The following is a 22,631-nucleotide window of genomic DNA, read 5'->3' as shown; positions in this document are numbered from 1 at the left end:
ATTTACTCACAGCCCCCACCCAGGACCAACAGCCCCTCCAAAGCTCAGAGGGGTGCGGGGCCTCTTTGTGCTCCCACCCCCAACAGAGCCACGGCCCCTCCAGCCACCGCCTCCCCCCGGCCGCCCCGCCCCGCCCCACCCGGCTTCCGGGCGCGCTTGAAAGTAGGGCAGAGGTGAAGACAGACAGCAAGCTGGGTGAGGAGGAGGAGGTGGTGGGTCAGTTCTGGCCAGGGTAAGTGGTTATCTCTGTCCGCCTCTTTCCTCGGCTGGGGGCTGCGCGGCGGTAGGTTGTGCGGACGGCTTAGCGACTCGACTGTCGCCTTACTGTCAGGTCCCAGCCCCGTCCACCCGAGCCTCCCCTGAGCAGCTCCCCGGTGTAGACCCTGAGCTGCTGTAAACACCGCCGTAGCGCGGCGACGCTCTCGGGCCCTGCTCGGCCCTGTCCCGCTCTGGGCCGCTGTTCCGCCAGGCGGGGAGCGCTGGGGTAGGGAGGACGTGGCTGGGGCTCGGACCGGGGCTCGGACCGCTGTTGGTGGGGCCGCTCCCTTTCGGCGCTACTGCGGCTGTGGGGGCCGGGGTGGAGGACTGCGGGGGCCGCCGAGCTGCGTAATGGCCGCCGGCAGGGCCGGATCGGGGTCGCTGTGCGACTGATTTCCCCCTTCCCCAGTTCTCAGTTTGGTGAGCGTTCCGGGGCTGGCTGGCTGCTCCTCGGGAAAGACAGCAACAGGCCTCGCGTTTGTTAATCGCCATATATCCGGAGAAAGTATCGGTAGCCGCCTGGTCGTGGTTTCCCCCTGTAGTGTGTATGTCTCTTGCGGCTTCAGGCCAACAAGAAATCCTCGATCCTGGCTTTATCAGCACACGCTTCCCTGATACGTGTCTTTTACCGTGTAAATGGCTGGGGCAAAAAAGAAAACTGCATAGGGAGACACATCATCCGTCTCAAACTTAGGCTTTACTAATAGACTGTTAATGTTGTGTTACAGATCTGCATCATGGAAAAGCAAGTGCTTGAATCCTCTGAGGAGCGAACATTTCAGTACCAAGATTCTCTGCCTTCCCTGCCTGTACCTCCTCTTGATGAATCTTTAAGTAAATACCTTGATGCAGGTAATGACTTAATATTGTTATAGTAACCTGGTGTCTGCTGTTGTAACCAGCCTAGTCTGAGCATGTTTGTGAGGTGACTTGTAGAGACAGCTTGTATGAACTGATATAATTAGGATAGGGGATCCAGAAAAATTTAGAATGGAAAAGGTCTTTTTTTGGCTTCAAAATGGGAAACTAAGCACCCAGAGCAACTTGAGTTGAAGTTTTCATTTTATCCCTATTTGCCTTTCTTCAGTGTGGAAGGGAATTGGGCATATGGGAAGGGTAACTTTTTGGTTTGAGGTTTTTTTCCTCCCTAAGGTTTTAGTTTTGTTTTTCAGCTCTATCAGCTGGTCTAATGAAAGAGATTTCTCCATCTACAAATTTTGTTTTGCATAATGATTACTTTGCATGTTTATGACTCTGTCCAGGATTTTTTGTAAAAAAAAAAGTTATTTCAAACTTTTTCATGTTTAAATGTTCTTCTTTCTCACCAATAGTATTAACTATACAGCAATAGGAAAAGGCAGTGGTGAGTGGGCAGGCATTTTTGGATAACTTCTGCCCCAAAATCTTTGCTCTCTAAAGAAGATAAGAGAAGCTTTGAAAACAACATCAATGCACATGTATCTAGCTTTGTTTATAAAGCAGAGAGAACTGGTTAGTTCTTTATTATATCAGGGATATGTTAGGGATTACAAGGATACGTTACCTAGTGTCTTAAGATTACTTTCCTATGTTTCTTTAATAATTTTCAGAACTCAGAGACACTGAGCTTTTTTCTGGAACATCTGCTTTGTGTCTTACTATCTTACCTGTAATATAGGAATACTAACAGAGTCAGACCTGGAGTTCTGTCCTTAGCAGAAACATATTACACCAAAATTTCCATTTCCCAAAAGAGAAATCCTTAAGTTCACTCTGAGTTCCCTTTTATTCTAAGTGTAGTGCAAATGGCCCGGTAGATGGTCATAGATTTTCTTTGTTGTTGCTTACATCATCACATTTTGATGCAAAATGTTGAAGTGGTGGCTTTAGAGAAAAAGTGTTCTGTGTATATGCATGTCAACAAAACATTTTCTTGTAATGCAGATTAACTAAAGTTGTGCTGCACTGGTAGTGAACTTGCAATAACAGAATTGCCCTTTAGAATTTAGTCTTGTAAACCCAGCTTGCTCTCCAAGTTAATAAATAACTCATGGAGTGATAAAATCTGACAGTGAATTTGTTTGCTCTTGTTTTCTGATTTTGATTGGTGTTTTCACAAATACCTTATCACATGTCCCTTTTTTCTGTGCTGAAGTTAATTCCTACTTCTGTTCGTTGTACGTGTCATCTTATAACTTTGATCATCATTGTTTATCTCCTTTAGCCTCACTGGAGGTTGGAGGAAAGTTAGTCCAGTATTTTTTGTTCTGCCACAGTCTTCCCTTGTTCAAATGACTTAAAGCCAGAATGCGCAGCATGAAATTCTAGACACTGGCTTAGTGATTCTCATTGCTTAAGCTCTTCATTTGTTTAGTCTGTGAAGGTGAGTGAAGGAAGGGAGGTGCTTCTGAAGAGCAATTCAGAAGCTCCAAATGACCCTTCATAGATACTGTGAATCATTCCTTGGAAACTCCTGTCTGTCTTTGGTTGGAGGAGGATCCCAGGCACTAAAAATTAGTTAATGTGCCTGTTGGTAAAGCACTTGGCTGTTTAAAGCCAGTCAACTGGAAAAGCTGGACAGAGTATGTCTCAGAAGGTGCCTTATTTAGGGCTTTACAGTAGGTGTCTCTGCTCTGGGTTCAGGATGACTAACCTTGTTTTGAAGGTCGGCCTTGAGCCGGGAGGGTGGCTGTAGCCTTTCAGCTCACCCCAGAAGCTTGGACTCAGCCTGAGAGTATGAGAACCCAAAGCTCCAGCTTTCCAGAGAGTTCCTTAACTATGCAACTGAAGATGTTATCATGGGATAGTTCTTGTTCATGGATGGAGCTGATCTGTTGAGAAAGGAAGACAAGATCTGTGAGCCTGGAGAAAATGGCAAGAGGGAAGTTTCACTGAACTGTAGTGAGAAAGGGGATGAGTTCTGTTCCTTCCCAATAGTGCTGCTTCTACATCTGATCAAATAGTTTTTAAATAGAAAGAGGCTCTGTCATATAGAATCGCATAGGTTGGGAAGGGTTCATCTAGATCAGATCTCTCCTTAAAGCTGGTCCAGCTACAGCAGGTTGCTCAGGCTTCCTTGGCTGCATTTTGTGTATCTGCAAGGATGGAGATTTCACAGCCTGTCTGGGTGACCTGTTCAGGTGTTTGATCACCCTCATGATTATGGGAGGGGGAACAAAAACCAAACCAGGAATGACAAAAAAACCAAACCACCAAAACAAAACAAAACCCAACCTACTTGCATTTTCCTTGTCAGAAATTGCCTGTGTTCCAACTTGAGTCCATTTTCTCTTTTACTATTCTTGTGCATCTCTGAGAGGAGCCATGCTTTATCTTTGCTATGCCTTTCCATTGAGTTGTTGCAGAGTGCAGCAGGGTCTTCCCTTTGCATTCTCTTCCTAAGCTGAATAAACTCAGTTCTCAGCCTCATCTCATCATCATGCTCCAGTCCCCTAGCAATCTTTGCCATCCCTCAAACAGGAAACAGAACTCTGTAATTTTGCTTATTTTCTTTCTTGTGTGCATGTTGTTCTGTAATGACTTTGTAACTTGAATAACAGAGGATAAGCACCCTCTCTTACAATATTGTGTGGTAGTAAGGTCACTCTGGGAAACCTGAGTATTGGACTGCCCTCAGTCTGGGAGTAGTGAATATTGTAGACTGCTAAATGGTACAGGTGGATGTCCCTTTCTCGTTATTTCTTTTTTTTCATTTGCTTTCACAACTGATGGTGATGCAATTCAAGCTACATCTAGATATTCTTTATATTGACTTTAACAAGGCTTTTGGCACATCAAAAGTTTTGTGTGTTGTTTTTTTTTTTAAACTTCCTCATAGATGAACTGATGAAGTATGCACTAGGTAGTAGACAGTCAGGTGGACTGAAAACTGTCTCAGCTGCTGGGCTGAAAGGTTTATGATCAGCAGCACATATTCCATACACCAGTCTCTGATGGTGTAACCCATGGATCCAATATCGTTTAGCATCTTCATTAATGACCTGGATGATAGGACAGAGTGCACTCTGAGTTTGCAAATGATACAAAGCTGGAAGGAGTGGCTGATGCTCCAGATGGTTGTACTGCCATCAGAGGGAGCTTGGCAGGCCGGAGGAACAGGCTGACAGGAGCCTTGTGAAGTTCAACAAAGGGAAATACCAAGTCATGCACCCAGGGTGGAATAACCCTCCGCACCAGCACAAGCTGGGCCCGACTAGCTGGAGAGCAGCTTTGAAAAAAGGCCCCTGGGGTCCTGGTGGACATGGAAGTTGATCCTGAACCAGCCATGTGCCCTTGCAGCAAGGCAGGCCAGCAGTCTTCAGAGTTCCATTAGAAGGAGTGTTGCCAGCAGGTAGAGAGAGGTGATCCTTCCCCTCTCTTCAGCTTGTGAGGCCACACCTGGAGTGCTGTGTCCAGTTCTGGGCTCCCCAGTACGAGCAACACACAGACATACTGAAGTGAGCCCAGCGAAGGGCTGTGAGGGCAGGTAAGGGCTGCATTATCTGACATGTGAAAAGAGACTGAGAGAGGTGGGACTGTTCAGCCTGGGGAAGAAAAGGCTCTAGGGGGTATCTTTGCAATTCGTGTAAATACTTGAATGGGGAAGAGTAAAGAAGACTGAGCCAGACATTGCAGTGGTATCCAGTGACAGAACAAGAGGTGATGGGCACAAATTGAAATACAAGAAATTCCTTTTAAATGTAAGAAATCTATTTTTACTGTGAGGGTGCTCAAGAGCTGGAACAGGTTGCTATCAGGAAGATTGTGGAGTCTCCATCCTTGGAGATACTCAAAACCCAGCACAGTCCTGAGCGGCCTGTTGTAGCTGACCCAGCTGAGATGAGGTGTTGGACTAGATGATCTCTAGATCTGTGAAGAAGAAAAAAGTAGTGGTTGCAGGCAAGCAATCATAACTGTAGCAAGACACAGTTGTGAGGAAGTAAGATTTTTATTCTACAAGGATAGGTAAGTATTGGAGACCTTGCCCAGCTGGAACTCCATTTTTCTTGCAAAAGCTAGATTAGAGATGATAGATACACAAGTATAAAAAAAAATAAGTATCCTTCCTTGTTTCTTAACAGCCGCAAGTAGATCACAGGGTTAGCACTAGCAAGGCAGACAAGAAATTAACTGACAGTAGTGCCCAGCAGCCTCAAAAATGAATCAGACTTCATTGCGTAGGCATTGAATCAGCTGAAACTCCTCCCTTCCCTGCCTCCCAATCTGTTTGCCATTGACTTCACAATCTAAGTATAAAGGTAGCAGAAAATATGTTATACAGTAGGCAAGTGTAAGAAGACAATGAGATATGCCAATGACATATGACAGTGAAATATGGAAACTGTTACTGACCATAGATTTCATGGTAAAAGGCTTTAAGGAGGGTGTTAGATTAAAATAATCACTAGTTTTGAAAAATGTTTACAGAGAACTTTGGCCTGTATGGCACATGATCTGAGAGAAACCTAAAGTATTATTTTAAAATATAAAAATGGAGTAGTAGTAACTGCCATCAGTGTCATCCAAAGGTAGGCATAACATGGGGACAGTGAATGGGAATTGATGGGCAAGGTGCTTGTAGACCATAAATGGACTTTTGAAAATAAAGGCAAGCAGCTTATGGTTGGTGCAGTAGGGTGGCAGACTTGTGTGGCTCAAAATTTCTATAAATTTAATTATTCAGTGAGTTTTGTGGCAGCTGATGGAGTTGCAGAACTCCATGATATTTCAATATACAGTTTTAAATATACTGGGTTTAGTTATCTGTTAGGTATTTCAGGTTTTCAGTAATTGCTTACATCTGTATTTATTTAAAAGTATGTATTCATGTTTTATTAGAACACACTGTGGTTTATTTACAGATTTTTAAAATGTGTTTTCACTTCAAATATTTGTTTTAGAAAAATAAATTTTGAGTATTTTCATCTAATCCCTTGCTTGTGGATATCTGAATCTTGGAATAAATCTCAGTATGCAGTTGTCTTTAAAATAAAAAACATTTCCTTTTCACAGTGAAGCCATTTCTAAATCAAGAAGAATATCAAAGAACTGAGGATATAGTTAAAAAATTTGAAAATGGGATTGGGAAAGAGTTGCATCAGAAATTACTGGAAAGAGCTAAAACAAGAAGGAATTGGGTATGTAATTAGATATGTAGGAAATCATAATGCAATTTATGGAAAGTTGGTTGTTCAGGATATAATTTTGAGAGCCATTTAGCTTTTTTTATCTTAGGATCTCCCTTATATCTGCCGCTTGGCCTATGGATATGAATATGTTCACTTATATACGTGTGATTTTTCAGAGTTGGGTGGCTAAGAGAGTTCAGTAACAGAAGTGTTAAGTAACCTACCGGGTTTTGAATGCTTTGCCTGTCCCTCTATCACATCCAGTCCCTCTCTCTTTGCTCTGCCACACCCCTCCCTGCCCCCACACCGTATCCTGTCGTGTGTCTGCTGGTCCGTGTCCCCCATCCTGTCATCGTTCCCCGCCGCCCCCCCCCCCCCCCCCCCCCCCCAAAAAAAAAAAAGGAATTTAGAGCTTGATCTCGATCCCTTTCTTTCCTGAAGAAAGCTTTGTGGTAGCATTTTAAAGTTGTCTTTCAACAGAGAAAGGGATACAATGGGAGTCATTACCAAGTGGAATTCATCAGAACTTTGTAAATCTTAACATGTCATATTCCAGAGTGGGGATTTTCCGATGATGATAGAAAAAACACATTACGAACTGTCTGTCCCAGATCCTCTCACACAAATGTCCTTTCCTTCCATTCTTCATGGAGTAATCTGTCTGATGTTTGCAGCAGTCACAGCTGACACCTGCAGGAGTTTAAGGTGATGAATATCAGGGAAGAACTCTTCATCATAACTTACAGTTTAATAGTCTTAAGCAGTATTGAATTTTATTTCAAGCTTGAAAATAGAAGAGCTAGATGTGTTGTTAGCCTTGGCAGTTAGTTTTGAACCATTGTCCTGCCTTCTGTTATATAGGAACTACTATTCAAAATAATAATAAAAAAGTAGTAAAAAAGCAAGCAGTTGATTATTAAAGAATTAATGACTAAAACTTAATTTTGACGCTATACATTTTTCATTTTCAGTTGGAGGACTGGTGGCTGAATGTGGCTTATCTTGATCTTCGCATAGCAACACAAATACACTGTAATATGGGAGGCCCCGGTCCCTATATTGAACACTACTGGCCACCCAAAGATGGCACTCAGATAGAAAGAGCATGTGTAAATACATGGCACACCTTGAATTACTGGACTCTATTACGAGCGTAAGACTTTAAAACAAAATAATTTATTCTAAATCTTAATGACCTGTGTGTACTTTAGTCACAAAAATATGTTTATGTTCATTGGCGTGCGTTCTTTGCAGTTAAAGATGTGTTTGTCTTGATTTACTTGCATAAGTGTAATCTTTCTTGCTTAATTTTGGTGTACTTCTTTACCACAGAGAGAAGGTGGCTATAGAGAGATCTGGGACTACTGTTCTGGACATGAACCAATTCCGAATGCTTTTCTGCACTTGCAAAATTCCTGGAGTTACCAGAGACTCGATCGGCAGTTATTTTAAAACTGGTAAACAAATGCAAATTGTGCATCAATACAAGCAAATGGTTTTGTATTAATGGGCTAATGGAACGGTCATTTTAACCATAAAATACTTGCTCCCTCGAGCACTAAATCAGATACTGGTTGTTGAGTGCTTATATAAGGAAGCAAAGAAGATACCTAAGCTAAAAATGCCCTTTTTGGCCCAATATTTAGTCCTTTCTAAAAAAGATTAAAAGAAAGCTCTGCTTCAAATTGTATGTTACCAGCCTGAGGCCTGTAATAAGTGTGCCAGCATTAAGAATTGAAAGAAAAAAAAAAAAGATAAATTCCATGTGTTATAAATGTGGGTGGATTCTGTGGACAGAATTTCAGCATCATTACTGATTGCATCTTTTTCCACAGAATGCGTTTCTTGAGTGTGCTTCCGGACATTCTGTTGGGATAATTCTTACTTATTTTCTATCATTGTGCTGTTTCTTGACTTGGTCAGCTTCTTCTATTTTCAGTCTTGAAAGTACTCCATAGTGCTTCTTGAAGCCATTCTATTAAACTCCCCACAGTTTCTGGGGTGTAGGATGAAGAGCTAGAGTAAAAGTGTAATTTTATTTACTCATCCTCCACTAAGAAATACGGTAGTATTAGTAGTTGACTAACTGAAATTGTAATTCCCCTCCCACACACATTCTGATGCATCCAGAGTTGTTCAGCGGTGTCACTCTAGGTAATCATGGGAGATGTGAATTTGTGTAAGACTCAGGAATTCAAGAAGAAGGAGGTATTACCTTTCTCCATAGAATACATATATGGAAATCTCCATATCACAGGATATGACAAGAAAATGCAAAGTTGAAGGCAAATTTCAAGGGTTTTATCTTAGTATTACGGTTGAAGATTTAGTTTAAATACCAAAACGTAGAAGAAATGTTCAAATGGTGGAAACTCAGTGTTCTGTTTTGATCACACCTAATAAGCAAAGCTGTTATCCTGTGAAGATGCAATTTGCTATTCATGTCCCTTTTCTGCCTTAAAATATTGTAAGAATTTTACTAATCAGTCTTGCTTACATCATTTTTCATGTCATATACAGCAGGTGATATCCTTTTCCATGTAGATTGTCTACCTCCAGATGAAACACTTAGTCCAGTTACTTGTCTTGGTTCTCTGTGATTCATGGAGAAATACGAATACTTCCAGAGAAGGATTTGGGCCATCAAAATATGCAGGTATCTAAGATGGCAGAAGGAATTGCCATCTGGAGAAGGATCTGTTTTTCTCCTTTGGCTATAGCAGGAACTGACATAATCTAATTGCAGAGTAGGCCACCTAAAATTTGACAGGTAATGTCAGCTTGGAGTCAAAGATCACACTAAAAGCCGAGAGAACCTGATCAGTGGAACCTGGAGAGCTATTAGGTTGACTCTGCAGCAGACACCTTAGTGAGAGCAGGTGAAGAGCTCGTTAGATGTCATTAAGTCTATTGGGTAGATATGCACCAACTGTAGTGAGATCTTAGGCACTTAACTCTAGGTATGTTAACTTCCAAGCTTAATTCTACCCTTTGCTTTAGACAGCTCAGGTTAGGAGGAGACTACCTAAAGTAAGTGAATTTGTCATCCCTTCTGATTTTTGTTATATTAGAAATCAATTTCCTGATCTATGAAGGTGAGGTTTACATGAAATGACAAATTCTGCACTCTAGAATGTCTTTAATCAGGTATGTATTGAATTGTATTATCTGATTCAGAAAGTAGGATCATAAAGATAGATGTAAAAGCCTTATAGTTAAGATTTAGACTTCTGTTGATGCCCTTTCAGTTGAATACTTGTGGGTAAAGTAGCATACACCTCTTCCCGCCCCCCCCCCCCCCCGAGTGGAGTACTGGACTAGAAGAGATGTAGCACAGTGGCTCAGTTTCAGAAACGTGGAGCCACATTTCTTGGGATTTTGACATCTGGTTTTTGCCTGAATTTTTTCCAACTTTATTTAGTCTTCTTTCCAGATAGATGGATTTAATAAGGCAATGCTATGCAAGTGTATCTGGCCTAGTGTGGGCCAATACCATTTGTGTTTCTGTATAGTGGCCAAATTCTGTGTCAGTGCTCCCTTTTTACAGATCTGCAGATTTCAGATCAGGTCTGATTGACATAGTGACTCTTGATCTTGAGCTGCATAACTGAAACTGAAGGCCTCAGTCATCTGCAAAGTGTCTTAGCAGCAGGCTTGCTGCATTATATTCATTCCTTTTTTAATAAAACCCCAACAACCAACCACCCAAACAAAACTTAGACAAGAGAGAAATGTTGCTAGATCAATTTTCAGTAAGCAGTACTCAGCAGAAAGTATTTCTGCCTACAAGATACACAAATAAATAACATTTGCTACTAGGTAATGACAATGACTTGAAGTAGTTAATAACAGTGAAAATTATGTACTTCTGTGTATTTTTTCTAATAGTTTTAATAAGATCATGCAATTGGACTTCAAAAGTTATTCTTTTTTCTTCTTTCCTGTTTTTAACTGTATGAAGTCTATCTAATTTTGAACAAAAAATAGGTCCATAGGACTGGTGTTTTTCCTGTATCTGTTACTCACTTTATCCCCATGGTTGGATTTTTATGTTTTTGGGTTTTGTTTCATTTCAGAGACTGAAGGTGAATGCCCATCTCACTTAATAGTCCTGTGTCGAGGTCGAGTATTTGCATTTGATGCTATACATGAAGGCAATATGGTGACTCCTCCAGAGATTTTCAGGTTTTCAAACTACCTTGTTTCGAATGAGTTGTCCTATTTAAGCTGCATACCAAAGACAATCTTTCTTTTTCTGTCCCCTTCACCCCAAAGAATTAGGTGTGGAGAGGCTATAGATTCTCCTCTAGTTGAGGGTTCAGATTTGAGTACGTTATCGTTTAATGGATGGCATCTTCTTGCCATGAAGCATAACGATTACATTCTGTTGTAATACACCCATAGAACATCATGCAAAAAGGCTCAGTGAAGGTGTTTCAGTGTGTGAAGTTTCTTGATGTGGAATTATTAGGATTGTAAGTAATAAAATTCCTTTCCGGACCAATTCACGTTGATAATTGTCTCATTGCTACTTAATCATTATCAAAGATGAAGCACCACTGTCATGTTGATTTAAATCTAATGGACCTGTGGTCAATTTTCTCAAGAGTAGAGGGGCTGGAATTCTTGTCAATGAGTGCAGCAGAGTCCAAAATGGCAGTATACACTGATTGATTTTTTTTTTTTTGCTAGCTACAGCGCAGTACAGCAGCATTTCACTTACATTTCTTGTCTTTGCACCAGACCTGTGACAACCAGCCATGTTTGTGACTCTCTTCGTACTTCTGGCCTACTGCAAAGGAAAAAATTTGGTTCTTTAAATAGTAAATTTCAATACTAGTGCAACTGGCAGCATTTAAAGCTTTTCCATGCTGTATCTCTTATCTCCCAATTTTCAAATTGGCAATACAGTTGTAGCCACAAGGTTTTCTACTCTGTTGGTCGAACTCTGATACCACGTACAGAGGTAGTTCCAGCATAAGTCTCTTGTGATGAATTTGGGATCTATATGCATCCCCTTAATAAAGAGGGGTTGTGCATTTCATCTAGGAATAACTTACTGCGTTTGGCAAAGTGCTGTTTATAGAGCACAACAGAAGACTTTTGTAACTAAATTGGCAAAAGGTGGATGGCCACATTCCTTGGGCAAGACAAAAACTAGTTAGAGAAACTCAAAAAGCTTTTTAAGTCTGGTACTTTAATAGTTAAGATATTTCAACACATGTATTTCCAATTTCTGTAGTTGTACTTGTTAGATCAAGCAAGTAACAAAGAAATGAACACCTGGAATACAGACAAAAAGCCCTAAAGCTTTCTCTTGCCGGTAGAAAGGGCAGGTTGGTTTTAGTTTCGTGGTTAAGTTTTTGTTGTTGTTTGTTTTTTGTATAACCTTATCATTGGTGTGTTACACTTTCGACAAATGTGTAACTAATGACCAGTAGTGAAGTTTAACGGGCAAGAGTGTCAGAACAAAGGACAAGTGAGATCAAACGCCTGTACTTGTGGAGTTTAACACCTAGAGTAGCATGTGAAAAACTGAATTTGCAAACTAAAAAATACCTTTCTGCTCATAGCTCTTCAAAGGGAAGATGCAAGAGAAAGGTAGGAAGAGAAGTATTCTTGTGTGGTTCAGTCTCTACACTTAGGATGTATTGCAGTTACTGTTCTGCTTTAAATTTCAGGGTTTATCTTGAGTGGAAGTTTTGCCCTTGTATCTGATTAGTTGCTGTAAAACCTGCAGTATTGCAGATGTCTGCTGCTTGGGAAAGTTCGACTTACACTGCTGAAGTCTTAAATCTGGTCTTAAATTAACTGCATAATAACGCTTTAGGATCATGGTTGTTTGCATATAAGTTTGTACTGGGCTGATAGCTGGAATTTGAATTAACCATTAACGACCAAAACCAGAGCAGGTCTTCAGCTGCCCTTAAGAGTCTGAGGGAGCTGATTCACGCTTCCTGAAAATACACATTAGCTTGTGAATGTGGAACCAAAATTCCAGCTTCATGAAAGAGAGAGAGATAAAAAGGGTGACTTACCTTCTCTCCATACGTTCTTTGTTAACTTCAGTTTTTGAAATCTTCTTAAAGGCAACTTACTTATATACAGAAAAGATGCCATAGTGAACCAGAGGGACCGGGAGTGGCAGCATTAACAAGCAACGAAAGGACAAAATGGGCAGAGGTGGGAATACTTCCAACAGTTGATTCCTGAGAAAAGCATTGTGATCATTGGAAATGTGTCATTTCATTTAGCTTTGTCTTTTTATGCTTTCTAGTTACGTCAATATTTGATTGATCTTGATCCAAAGAACCTAACTCTTCTGGAAAAAATTCAGAGAAGTTTGTTTGTGGTCTGCCTTGATGATTCTAGTCCCCATGCAACTCCTGAGGACTACACTGAGGTAGCTAAGGATTTTTGATAATTCATATCTGATCATCTTTATATAAAAAAATTCTTCTGTGTACATGCAGAAGTAGCACTTCTTGCTTTTTCAGAACAGAGAAAATGAAGCAGGTAAGTATGCAGATCATGCTTCTTGTTGATCCATAGGAGTACTTACTGAAGTAGGTTGTATTGTTAGGGCTTTGGAAGTGGGAATGGCTGAAATCTACCTTCATAATCTTTTAGCCCTCTGTCCTTCAGGGTCCTCAAAAATACAGTACTCAGTCTTTAATTTAAATCCTTAGGCCTATAATCATGTTTCATCTTCAACTGGATGAAAATGTCTTATCTCTCGGAGTTCTTACCATCTTAATGTAGGCTTGATTTAGCCAACAGAGGTTGGCACTGTACTTGGTGTTAGTGTACTCAGTGTTTTTTAAAACTCATAGTGTGTACCTTTTTGCTTTAGATTACAAGGCTGGGGCTAACAGGTGATCCAACTGTACGCTGGGGTGATAAATCCTACAATAGCATATTCTTTTCCAATGGAACCTGTAGTGCATTCTGTGATGTAAGTTGAAAATTTTTTTTCCCCTTATAAACCTTTAAAGTATTTATTTACTAAGTTTTTCCTTAATTTAAATGTTTCACATGTTTCTCTTTAGTGTAGCCTTGTTTACCAAACAAGTTGTCTGGCAAGTTTCCAAAAGCAGTCTGGTTTCACAATGTTTGATATTACACCATACTTGAATTAAGAACATGAGATCTGAAATCATAATCTGATTTCTAAAAGTATTTCATGAGGGAGTTCCAAAGACAAAAAATTCATTGCACAAGAAGACTTAAAAATTAACTCTTTGTATTATGTAGTTATTTGAACAGCTGTGGTTTTTGAACTCAGATTTTTTTTTTAAAACTTGTTATTGAATGGCCAGCAGGGCCTACATCTTGCCTGAAATCTGCTTTTCCACAGCAGTGGTATATTGTGCCTCCCTATCTGGCTGCAGAGCAGTCAACAGTGGGTGGACTTACAGTAGTTCTGTATATATTGTAGAACTAGAAAAACAAGTCTAACACTGTGCCGTAAAGCTGTTGGTCTGCAGGAAAAAGACCGGGGTAGGGGAAAATTCAATTTGAAGCTCTTGCAGTTACGCAAATAATGTGATACCTTGTCTTATATGATTCTAGCATTCTCCTTTTGATGCCATGGCTTTAATTACCATGTTATCTTATGTCGAAAAGAAGATTATTGAAAATGAAGGAAAATGGAAGGTATCTATCCTTGAAACTTTCAAATGTATTAGTTAGTGTCTTTTCTATGGATAACACTTTCTGTTTTCTTTCTCACTTTCTGTCCACATCCTCTCAGGGATCAGATAAAGTGAGGGATATTCCAGTGCCAGAGGAACTTGTATTCACAGTGGATCAAAAAATTCAAGATGAAATTGGATGTACTAAAGACTTGTATTACAAAAAGGTGGAATTTCTTGCTGCTTCTCTTAACTGTCACTGATTTCTTCCCTCCCCCTACCACCCCCACCCCCCACCCCCCCCCACACCCCCCCCGCTATTTGCATGGTTTTTGCTAGCCCTTCTCCATGCTGGAGAACAGGAGTTAAATCCTCTGACACATCAATTAATCAATAACAACATTAACACCATGGTTTAATTTGTTGCATTGTTGGTTTATGTTGAACGTGTTTTATTTGAAGTGAAGCAAGTTGTGATATTTGTGGTTTCTTGACTTCTGTTTATTTTCTTCCTGTGGTTTGACAGGTATCTGACTTGCAGATAGTGAATTATGCCTTCACATCCTTTGGCAAAGCATTGATTAGAAAGAAGAAACTTCATCCCGATACATTTGTGCAGCTTGCCCTTCAGCTGGCTTATTACAAATGCCATGGACGGTAAGAAAATCTCCTTACCCAGATTAGGAATAAAAGAACTAGTGAAGAAGTGGATCTGAAGGTATAATGCAATGGCCTTACAATGCCAGTGTGTAATTTGGTGTGGTGACATAAGAATGAAGAGGGAAGTTTTTTTTTTAAATTAACAGTTGCATAGGGCCTTGTTTTGCACTCTTGATCTCCATGGGGCTTGTGCTCTTGGCTTCAGAATTGTGTCCTTGTGTCCATAGGGATTATGCACGTATGCATTGTGGAATGGAGGGCAGAAGACAATCCATGAAAACGTGGGTTTAGGCTGTACGAAGTACATATATGGGCAAACACTAAATGCGCAATGGGTCAGGATTCTTCAGTGTCAAATGGTTGCTCAGATGGAGAAGAAAGCTTTATCTGTAGCAAGTAACAGCCATCAGTAAAATGGTTAGTCTTCCAAGCCTGTAAAAAGCCTCACAAACCTCAGTGTCTCACTTTCTTTAACAAAATTAGATGCGAAGGTTTGGGCAGAATAATAGAGGGAGATAGTGACCCTCCAAATGCCTGACTCTGCATTTTTGGGTGTGTCATTTTATTTTGTATTATTTGTAAAAGGCAGCGTTCTTCCTGGTATTGGTGTTCGCAAATTTCTGTTTGCTAACTAGCACGGATTATAGCTTGTGTAAGTCATTACAGACGTGGCGAGTGTTGCTTGCTTCAGAAAAGGAGGGGTTTGTCATATGAGCATGGTGCTTAGTCACTGGAGATGCCTGTCTCATCATAAGAAAGGTTGGTAGATCTCAGTTTGCTGAACACTGGAATAAATTAATTATCTGACTAAAATAGCCTGTTAAGTCTGTTCTAAACACACAGGGATGTTTGATGGAAGTTGTGTATTAGATGGTAGACTGTCATAGGGCAGGGGATGCTCCGGGTAAAAGCTGGATGGGTGTCAGTCTGCAACAGAGAAGGATTTGAGCCTTTTCCTTATAAATGCATTGAGACACCTTCTTATTTCGAGTGTGTCTCTTAATTTTTGAGGTTTTGGATGGTGTAGATGGTTTCTTTAATGAACATATATAGTGAAACTGAAACTTCCGTAATTTCAGCTTATTTATACTAGCGGCTGGTAGATCTGTAGTTGGCAGAAAATAGCCATGACAACCCAGTCTTTTTAAGGTATGGTTATAGCACTGACACTTTTTCAGTCATCTGTCTCGAAAAGCTTGAAGAGTTCCTTTGTGGCACTCAGACACAAAATTGCAAAGAAAATTAGTGGCTTACTGATACTTGTAACTGAGGTGGATGTGTAAGATACTTGGTAGGATGTTTTTATTCCTTAAGAGAGTATATAGTTTCTGAAGTTAACGAGATACTCTTCCCTAATTTTAATTCTTAGCCCGGGGTGCTGTTACGAAACCGCCATGACCAGGCGTTTCTATCATGGCCGTACAGAGACCATAAGATCGTGTACTATGGAAGCAGTGGAGTGGTGCAAGTCCATGCTGGATCCTTCTGACAGTGTAAATACTGAAACCCTACTTAAACCATAATGTATTTAGAAGGCCTGTCATTTGAACTGCTTAAAACTATTGTCTCATCAATGGGAATTGGCCTGTTTCCAGTGAGACAGATTTCAAATGTTGGGCTGCTTGAAGTCTGGCTCTAGTCGTTGTGACTGAGGTGAGCTGTCATCTGTGGGCTTGTTTGGTTTTCTATCCTATTTACCTTTCGGTTTTGAGAATGTAAGTGTCTTGAGTTAGTCACACAGATTTCTGCCCTCTGCCCCCCCCCCCCCCCCCCCCCATAACTGCGTTGCAATCAATGTATTCTGCTGTGGAGTGTTTCTGTTGTCTTAATTTTTAAGTGAAATCAGGAAATGTTAGTCTAATCGCTAAGTCTGAGAGCAAGATTGAAATCTCTTTGTGTCCTAGTGGCAACAGGGATGTATTCTAGAGTTTGTCTCTGAATAGCTGAACCAGTGACCTTTTCTATTCCCTGCCACTACCCTCTGGGCTTGGCTGGCAGAGCATTTCATGCCTTTCTTGCCAAGTGAGAGCTGTACTAAAGCTCTTTCTGTTGTCCTCACTGCACAGAGCCTGAGAAATGAAGCAAGGAGGAGATTTTTGAGATGAAGGGGTATATATCTTTAGGAAATTCAAAGTTCTATGTTACTAATGCATCTGAGAAAATACAGAATTATGGCCTCCAGGAAGTGTGTGTGATACAATTAAAGTCTTCAAGAGCATATTTTCCTGGTCTTCACTGGCTTCTTTTGGCATGTGCTGCAGCTTTAAAACTCAATTTTCTGGCCATTATTCAAATCTGTTTTCTTATTGCAAATACAGATTCCTGTTACTTCCCTGCTCTTCAGTTATCTTCTAACCAATTAGCAGGCTTCTATGGGCAATACACATAGAAGTTTGTTACTTCCAACACTAACGGTAGCCTTTTTCTCTTTGTAATTTTAAATAGCATGTCCAAATATCTTCCTATTGCTATTTTTTTATGATGAACTGTTGGGCTTAAAGCATTGAATCTGTTCAATCTGTATTGAAATTAAGATACTTAAAAGTCTACTTCTAAGGTACTAGAAAATACCTAAAGTTAGGTACTTTGGGGGGAAAAAAACACTTTTGTCTCAACTTTTCTTTTTTCCCTTGTGAGCTTAGTAGCTTGATTTTTTTTTTTTTTTTTTTTTTATCCAAATTGAGTGGCTACTGCCCTTGTTTCACATTCTCTGCTGCAGCCTTTAGTGTAATGAATAAAAGGATTTAGGGTGATTTTAAGTAGTTAGAGGGCTAGTAGGAGCTAAGATTTTTAGAAGCCAGGATTTTGGGGGCCTAGAGATATTTCTCTAGGCCTCCTTTACCAAAGCATGTATTTGTATTCTGTTGTCTCTAGTTTTAATATGGAAGTTTCAATATAAAATTGAAAAAAACATAACACTGAGCAGAACTACTGTCGTGGAAGTGGTATTTCAATCAGCAGAGAAAATTTGGGAATGCTGGTGGCATGTGTATATATTTTAATTAGGGTCTTTTTTTGTTTTGTTTTCTGCCTTTGCTTTACAGATATTTTTTTTTTTTTCATCTGTTGGTTTGGTGGTTTTTTTGAGTTTGGGTTTTTTGGCATGAAACATGATAGAATAGAATATTTCAGTTGGAAGGGACCTACAGTGATCATCTAGTCCAACTGCTGGACCAATACAGGGCATTGTGATCATGTAAATGCAACTGCACCTGCTTAAAAGCCAGTGTGTTTCCAAATAAGTGGCACTGTAGTAAGTTTTTTGGGTTTGATTACTCTATTCCACAGTGGCTAATTTCCATTGTTTCAGCTTGTTTGGGAAAGAGCATGAGGTTTAGAATATAGTTCAATGCAAAAGCGATCCAAGTAACAGAACAAAGATACAGGAAATAAGTGAGCAAGTTCTCCTGGAAAAGGAATTTGGATTTGGGAGAGAGTTTGAGAGAGGTTGTAATATACCTTTCAAATTTGTTCTTCTATCTAAAAGTGCTAGAAGATGTGAAAGGGAAAAATTTGCTGATCTGTGATTCCTGATGTGTTACTTACCTGGATTGTTTTTTCTTTTTCTGTCCTCTTTTTTTAATCCTGTCTCCCCCATTTTACACAGACTTACCAACAGCTACAGCTGATGCATCAGGCATTTGCAAAGCACAATAAAATGAGGAAAGACTGTGAGAATGGAAAAGGTACTCTGGGATCAAAAGGTTTTTCTTCCTTTTTTTCTTGTGGGTGAAAAGGGAGTATTGCTGTATGCTAATACATTTTCTCTGTCTTGTTGTTTTCAACTTGAGTACAAACTACCCCTTAACATTTTATACTTTAATTTTGGGAAGAGGAACTAAAAACCTAGTCCTTGTGCCCCAAAGACATGTTCACTTTTAATAATAATTCACTTTTTCTGCCCAGCTAAACATTATTTCAGAATATGTTCTGATCAAATATATGCTTGGCTGGAAAGTGGGAAAATCAGTCTTTTTAAGGCAGAGGAGAGATTTAGGTGAAATTCTAACCCACCCATGTTAACATGGTCAGCTACTCTATGAATAAGAGAGAATAGCTGGGAAATAATCACCTGATGAACCTTCATACTCTCTCCATCCTACCGAGTGAGTTATTGGGGCAGTTGTGGCCCTGAAAGCCTTTTCACCTTGTTGGCATAATTGCCAGTGGGCCAGTTTCACTGTGTGGAACTCCTCCTCCTTGACTAAAATGGAAGTTTTCTAGGGTTTTGTTTTCCACAGGAACTGTGCTGGTTTTATATAACTTAGTTCATCTGTATTTGGGTTCAGTGTTACAAGCTGAAAGTGATGAAGGCCTCTTAGATCAAATATTTGGGAAATGTTTTTGAATGCTACAATATGAATCTTGGTTTTTAGTAGACTGTCATTTATCTGTCCCCTCAGCTGCTGTTTGAGCTTCCAGCTATCCAGACCAGAAGCAGAAAACTGGGAAATGCTGCTATTAATGATGCAGTATTTGCATTTATTTGACAGGATTTGATCGTCATCTTCTGGGTCTCCTACTCATAGCACAGGAGCAAGGACTGCCGGTGCCAGAACTTTATGTGGATAATGCCTTCACAGCTAGGTAATTCATACTCTTGTCCTGTGGGGAGGCTGTATCCCTGGATACCGACGACTTTGTTACACCGGCCTTCTGCATGCTGATTTCTTTCTTGATCTCTAGGACAAAATAACTTTTTTGTAAAACTCAACTTTTTAAAATTAACTTTAAAAGTGTTGGTTTTGTTTTGTGTTGTTTTACAGTGGAGGAGGTGGGAATTTTGTTCTTTCGACTAGTCTGACTGGCTACACTAGGTTGAGTGGATCTGCGCTCCCTATGGTACATCATGGCTATGGCTTTTTTTATGCAATCAGAGATGACAGGTAAGGATGTCATTTCGTCCTGGGTATGGTTCTGTCTCTGTCAAAAAGGGAAAGGAGACTAACAATGAGGAAAGTAAAAACATGGCTGAACATGTCAGAAGAGGTTAAGAAGTGAGGTAGATGAGAATAGAGGCATTAACATTCTGGGAAAGCATGTGTGGGAGGAAGGATGAACAGTGGAGGTGAAGTGAGCACCAAGATACTTCCAGTAAGCAGAAAGAAAAAGAGTAGAGAAGGTGAAAGAAGGAAGGAACAAAAGAACTTAACTTACCTTAAAATAAGCTTTCATTTTAGAGATCATTAAATTTAACATGGAAAGATGTTTTTTTAAAAAGTAGCAATTGATTGAGATAGACCAGATAGAGTACAGGTGAGCACACTGTCCATCACTTTTGGCAGTGACGCGCACATCTCTTGACTCAAGCCAGACCCCTTTGAGTAACAAGGAGAAGCTAAAATATTTGACTTCACTTCTTATAAAATGGTAGGATATGAAAATATCCAACTTTGGCTTATTTGGTCTTCTGGACAAAAACTATTGCTTTTTTATCAAATCTAATAAACTACTTTGATTATAATGTGTTGAGAGAACTTAGTATTTTGTGATTTGGGTATAATTTGGGTGACTTCTTTCTAGAGCTAAATATGGATTGTGTGCAGATTTGATTCAGTTTGACAATACAAACCATTTATGCTTTGATCTACCGCTGTTAAGATAAATAGAACTAGATAAATCTTTACCTTTTATTAGGTAAATAGGAAAAAAAAAACCCTTTAAATTTTAAACTAATTTCAGAGAAGAAATATAATTCATAGTATTTTCAAATATAAGTGAAAACTTATGTCACTGTGTATGTAGATATGGATATTTAAATCAAAGTATCTTATTTCAAGATGTGTCAACATTATTGCTTAGTGAAGGCTCTAGGGATCTGAGTCCTTTTCAAATGTTGAGACAGCATGTTGATGTGACAATTTTTGCTTCAGAATTTTGTCAATAATTTCACATTGCAGGGCAAGTTGTGTGACTGTTAATTATCATGGTCTAGGATAAGAGTGGTAATTTCATTGTTTTCTGGTTTGATAGGATTGTTATTACCTGTTCTTCTTGGAAATCCTGTCCAGAGACTGATGCCGAAGTGCTGTGTAGAACCGTGTTCCAGTGTTTTCAGGACATGCTGCAGTTAACAGTTGCAGCACAGCTGTAAGGTTGATAATGATGTAAAAAGCCTTTGCAAGCTCACAAGTTATATGTAGTACTTACAAATGAAATACTACTCAAGAGTACTTTTATATTCAAGTTAAGACATTTAATAATCTATGTGAAGTCTACCTGGTTTTATGGGATTTACTGTGGTAATTACCCATTTAAGAGTAATGTAGCCATTTGCAACAACAATGCAAGCAGTAGTACCTTACTGATGTAGAACTATGCAATATTAAAATGTGCCTCAACAATGCAAACATACTTGAGAGATGGGGTGTTGGAAGTGGAGAATTTATGGGAGATTTGTATTTATGATCTTAGTAGCAACACGTAGAATACTCTGTAGTTTACTGATACTGTTTATGCCAGTGGAGCACTTAACTGCATACTTAAGAGTAACCACATTATCCTCTTAGGTGATTATGCTTCCTATTCATAGTGGTTTATGAAATAGAAGGGCTGCCTCCATCAAGCTATATGTTATTTTGTAAGTTACTTTTCATTTTTGCTATTGGGATTATACCAAATAAATGTTGTATCTGTGAATGTGGGGATATTCCCACTACATTTGTAGAATGAGAGCACTATAATCTGAAGTATTTTGAAAAAGGAGCTCAGTCATGAAGGCAGAAAGCAGCATTCGAGTTCCAAATTCCTCAAAGTTTTCATCTGCTAGTGAACTGTGAATGTCTGCTGCTTTACACTAATAATACACAGTAAAAGTAAGCACTGAATGCAGTTCGATAGTTCTCAGGATTTTAAGACTTGCTTCCTCTGAGCAGCTTTGTATTTTCCTGTCATAGAAATAAAATTCTTCTAAAAATCAGCTTTGTATTGATTGATTTTTGGGTGGACATTTAATATGTAGCAACTAAACTTTGAGAGAGATGATCTTGGGGACAAATGAACCTGAAGTAGAAATTTCAGCCTTTGTCTTCCCTACCTTTATTGGACTACTTGTACATCCAGTCTCAACTGAATCTGACAACCATTCATTGTTTAATGGTTGATTTGAGGTCTTCCAAAATTCGTACAGAGTAAGAATTCATTCTGTCCTGGAGTGCTTATAAGAACCCACTCTTCTTTCTCAGAGGTAAATGACTTTCTGAAATCTCTTGGTTAGTGAAGCATGTGTCCTTAAGCTGTTATTTCTGTGAGAGAGATGAGGATTTTGGATCAAGCTATGCCTGATGATTTTTATTCTTTTTTTTTTTAGTAAGTTCTGTGTAATAGTTACAACCTTTCACCCCTCAATTGGGTTGGTAAACCTGGTTGCAAGAGTGACAAGTACAGTTTGCTTTGAACGCTCATTTGAAATAGCCTGAAATCTGATGAAGGGTGTGATTTTTGCATTTATTTGCATGCATTTTCCATGCACCTGCTCCTGCCTGTGGGGATTTCTGGGAGCATAGAAATCCTGGCAGAAATATGGAAAAAGGAAAACTATTTCAGCAAGGGTATCATTGAGAAAATGGCATTCAGTCACCAGTGTAAGCAGAATTTCCTGTTCTGCTGGGACAGTCTGTGCCTTGTCTAGAAGAACTGAAGACAGAAGTGTATCCAGAGAGAACAAAATTAAATTCTGAGAGTTGTTAAGAGCTACTTGTTATGTGCTGTGGATGCATGAATTCATGAGCACGGTGTTAATTTCCTTCTTGTAAGGAGTAAAGCATTTTTGATTCAAAGTTACTCTACCAAGTTTATGCTCTGTGGACCATGTGGAACTAAAGCATAAAGTGTTAAATTTTTTTTTGTCTCTGTGTGGATTTGGGAAAACATGTAAGGAATGCAGGAGGAGCATAGTGCAGTAGGGCTCCAATTTCAAATCAGGCTGGTTAACTGTGCAGTCCCATTGTCATAGGACAGGCACCATTTGCTT

General features: G+C 39.6%; 1 protein-coding gene across 4 annotated transcripts; it reads left to right on the top strand.

Annotated features, from left to right (window-relative positions):
* The first annotated feature begins 141 nt into the window (after positions 1–141).
* Positions 142–21,578, top strand: CROT (carnitine O-octanoyltransferase). 4 transcript variants are annotated; one of them, XM_075746257.1, is made up of 17 exons: positions 142–232; positions 987–1,110; positions 6,250–6,374; positions 7,337–7,518; positions 7,698–7,822; positions 10,442–10,550; positions 12,455–12,548; positions 12,643–12,768; positions 13,219–13,320; positions 13,938–14,021; positions 14,119–14,226; positions 14,526–14,656; positions 16,029–16,152; positions 18,267–18,345; positions 19,153–19,246; positions 19,426–19,545; positions 20,633–21,578. In XM_075746257.1, the coding sequence occupies exons 2-17, from the start codon at positions 996–998 to the stop codon at positions 20,751–20,753; spliced, it is 1,839 nt and encodes a 612-aa protein (XP_075602372.1). In that variant the 5' UTR covers positions 142–232; positions 987–995; the 3' UTR covers positions 20,754–21,578. The 4 variants fall into 4 exon arrangements, 2 of the variants coding, with proteins under 2 accessions (XP_075602372.1, XP_075602373.1); XM_075746258.1 differs by lacking the exons at positions 6,250–6,374; positions 7,337–7,518; positions 7,698–7,822 and having other exon boundaries at positions 215–232; XR_012834154.1 differs by lacking the exons at positions 12,455–12,548; positions 12,643–12,768; positions 13,219–13,320; ... (6 more) ...; positions 19,426–19,545; positions 20,633–21,578 and adding an exon at positions 8,910–9,021 and having other exon boundaries at positions 215–232.
* The last annotated feature ends 1,053 nt before the right edge of the window (positions 21,579–22,631 follow it).

This window comes from Balearica regulorum, chromosome 2 (assembly GCF_011004875.1).
Source record: "Balearica regulorum gibbericeps isolate bBalReg1 chromosome 2, bBalReg1.pri, whole genome shotgun sequence".
NCBI lineage: Eukaryota > Metazoa > Chordata > Aves > Gruiformes > Gruidae > Balearica > Balearica regulorum.
This window is presented reverse-complemented; position numbering and strand designations above follow the sequence as displayed.

Excerpts from the sequence above, each read along its gene's own strand:
- CROT (XM_075746257.1), top strand. The coding sequence starts at position 996 with ATGGAAAAGCAAGTGCTTGAATCCTCTGAGGAGCGAACATTTCAGTAC. Across the intron at positions 14,227-14,525 it reads AAGACTTGTATTACAAAAAG|GTATCTGACTTGCAGATAGT; the intron begins GTGGAATTTCTT and ends GTGGTTTGACAG. Across the intron at positions 19,247-19,425 it reads GATAATGCCTTCACAGCTAG|TGGAGGAGGTGGGAATTTTG; the intron begins GTAATTCATACT and ends GTTGTTTTACAG.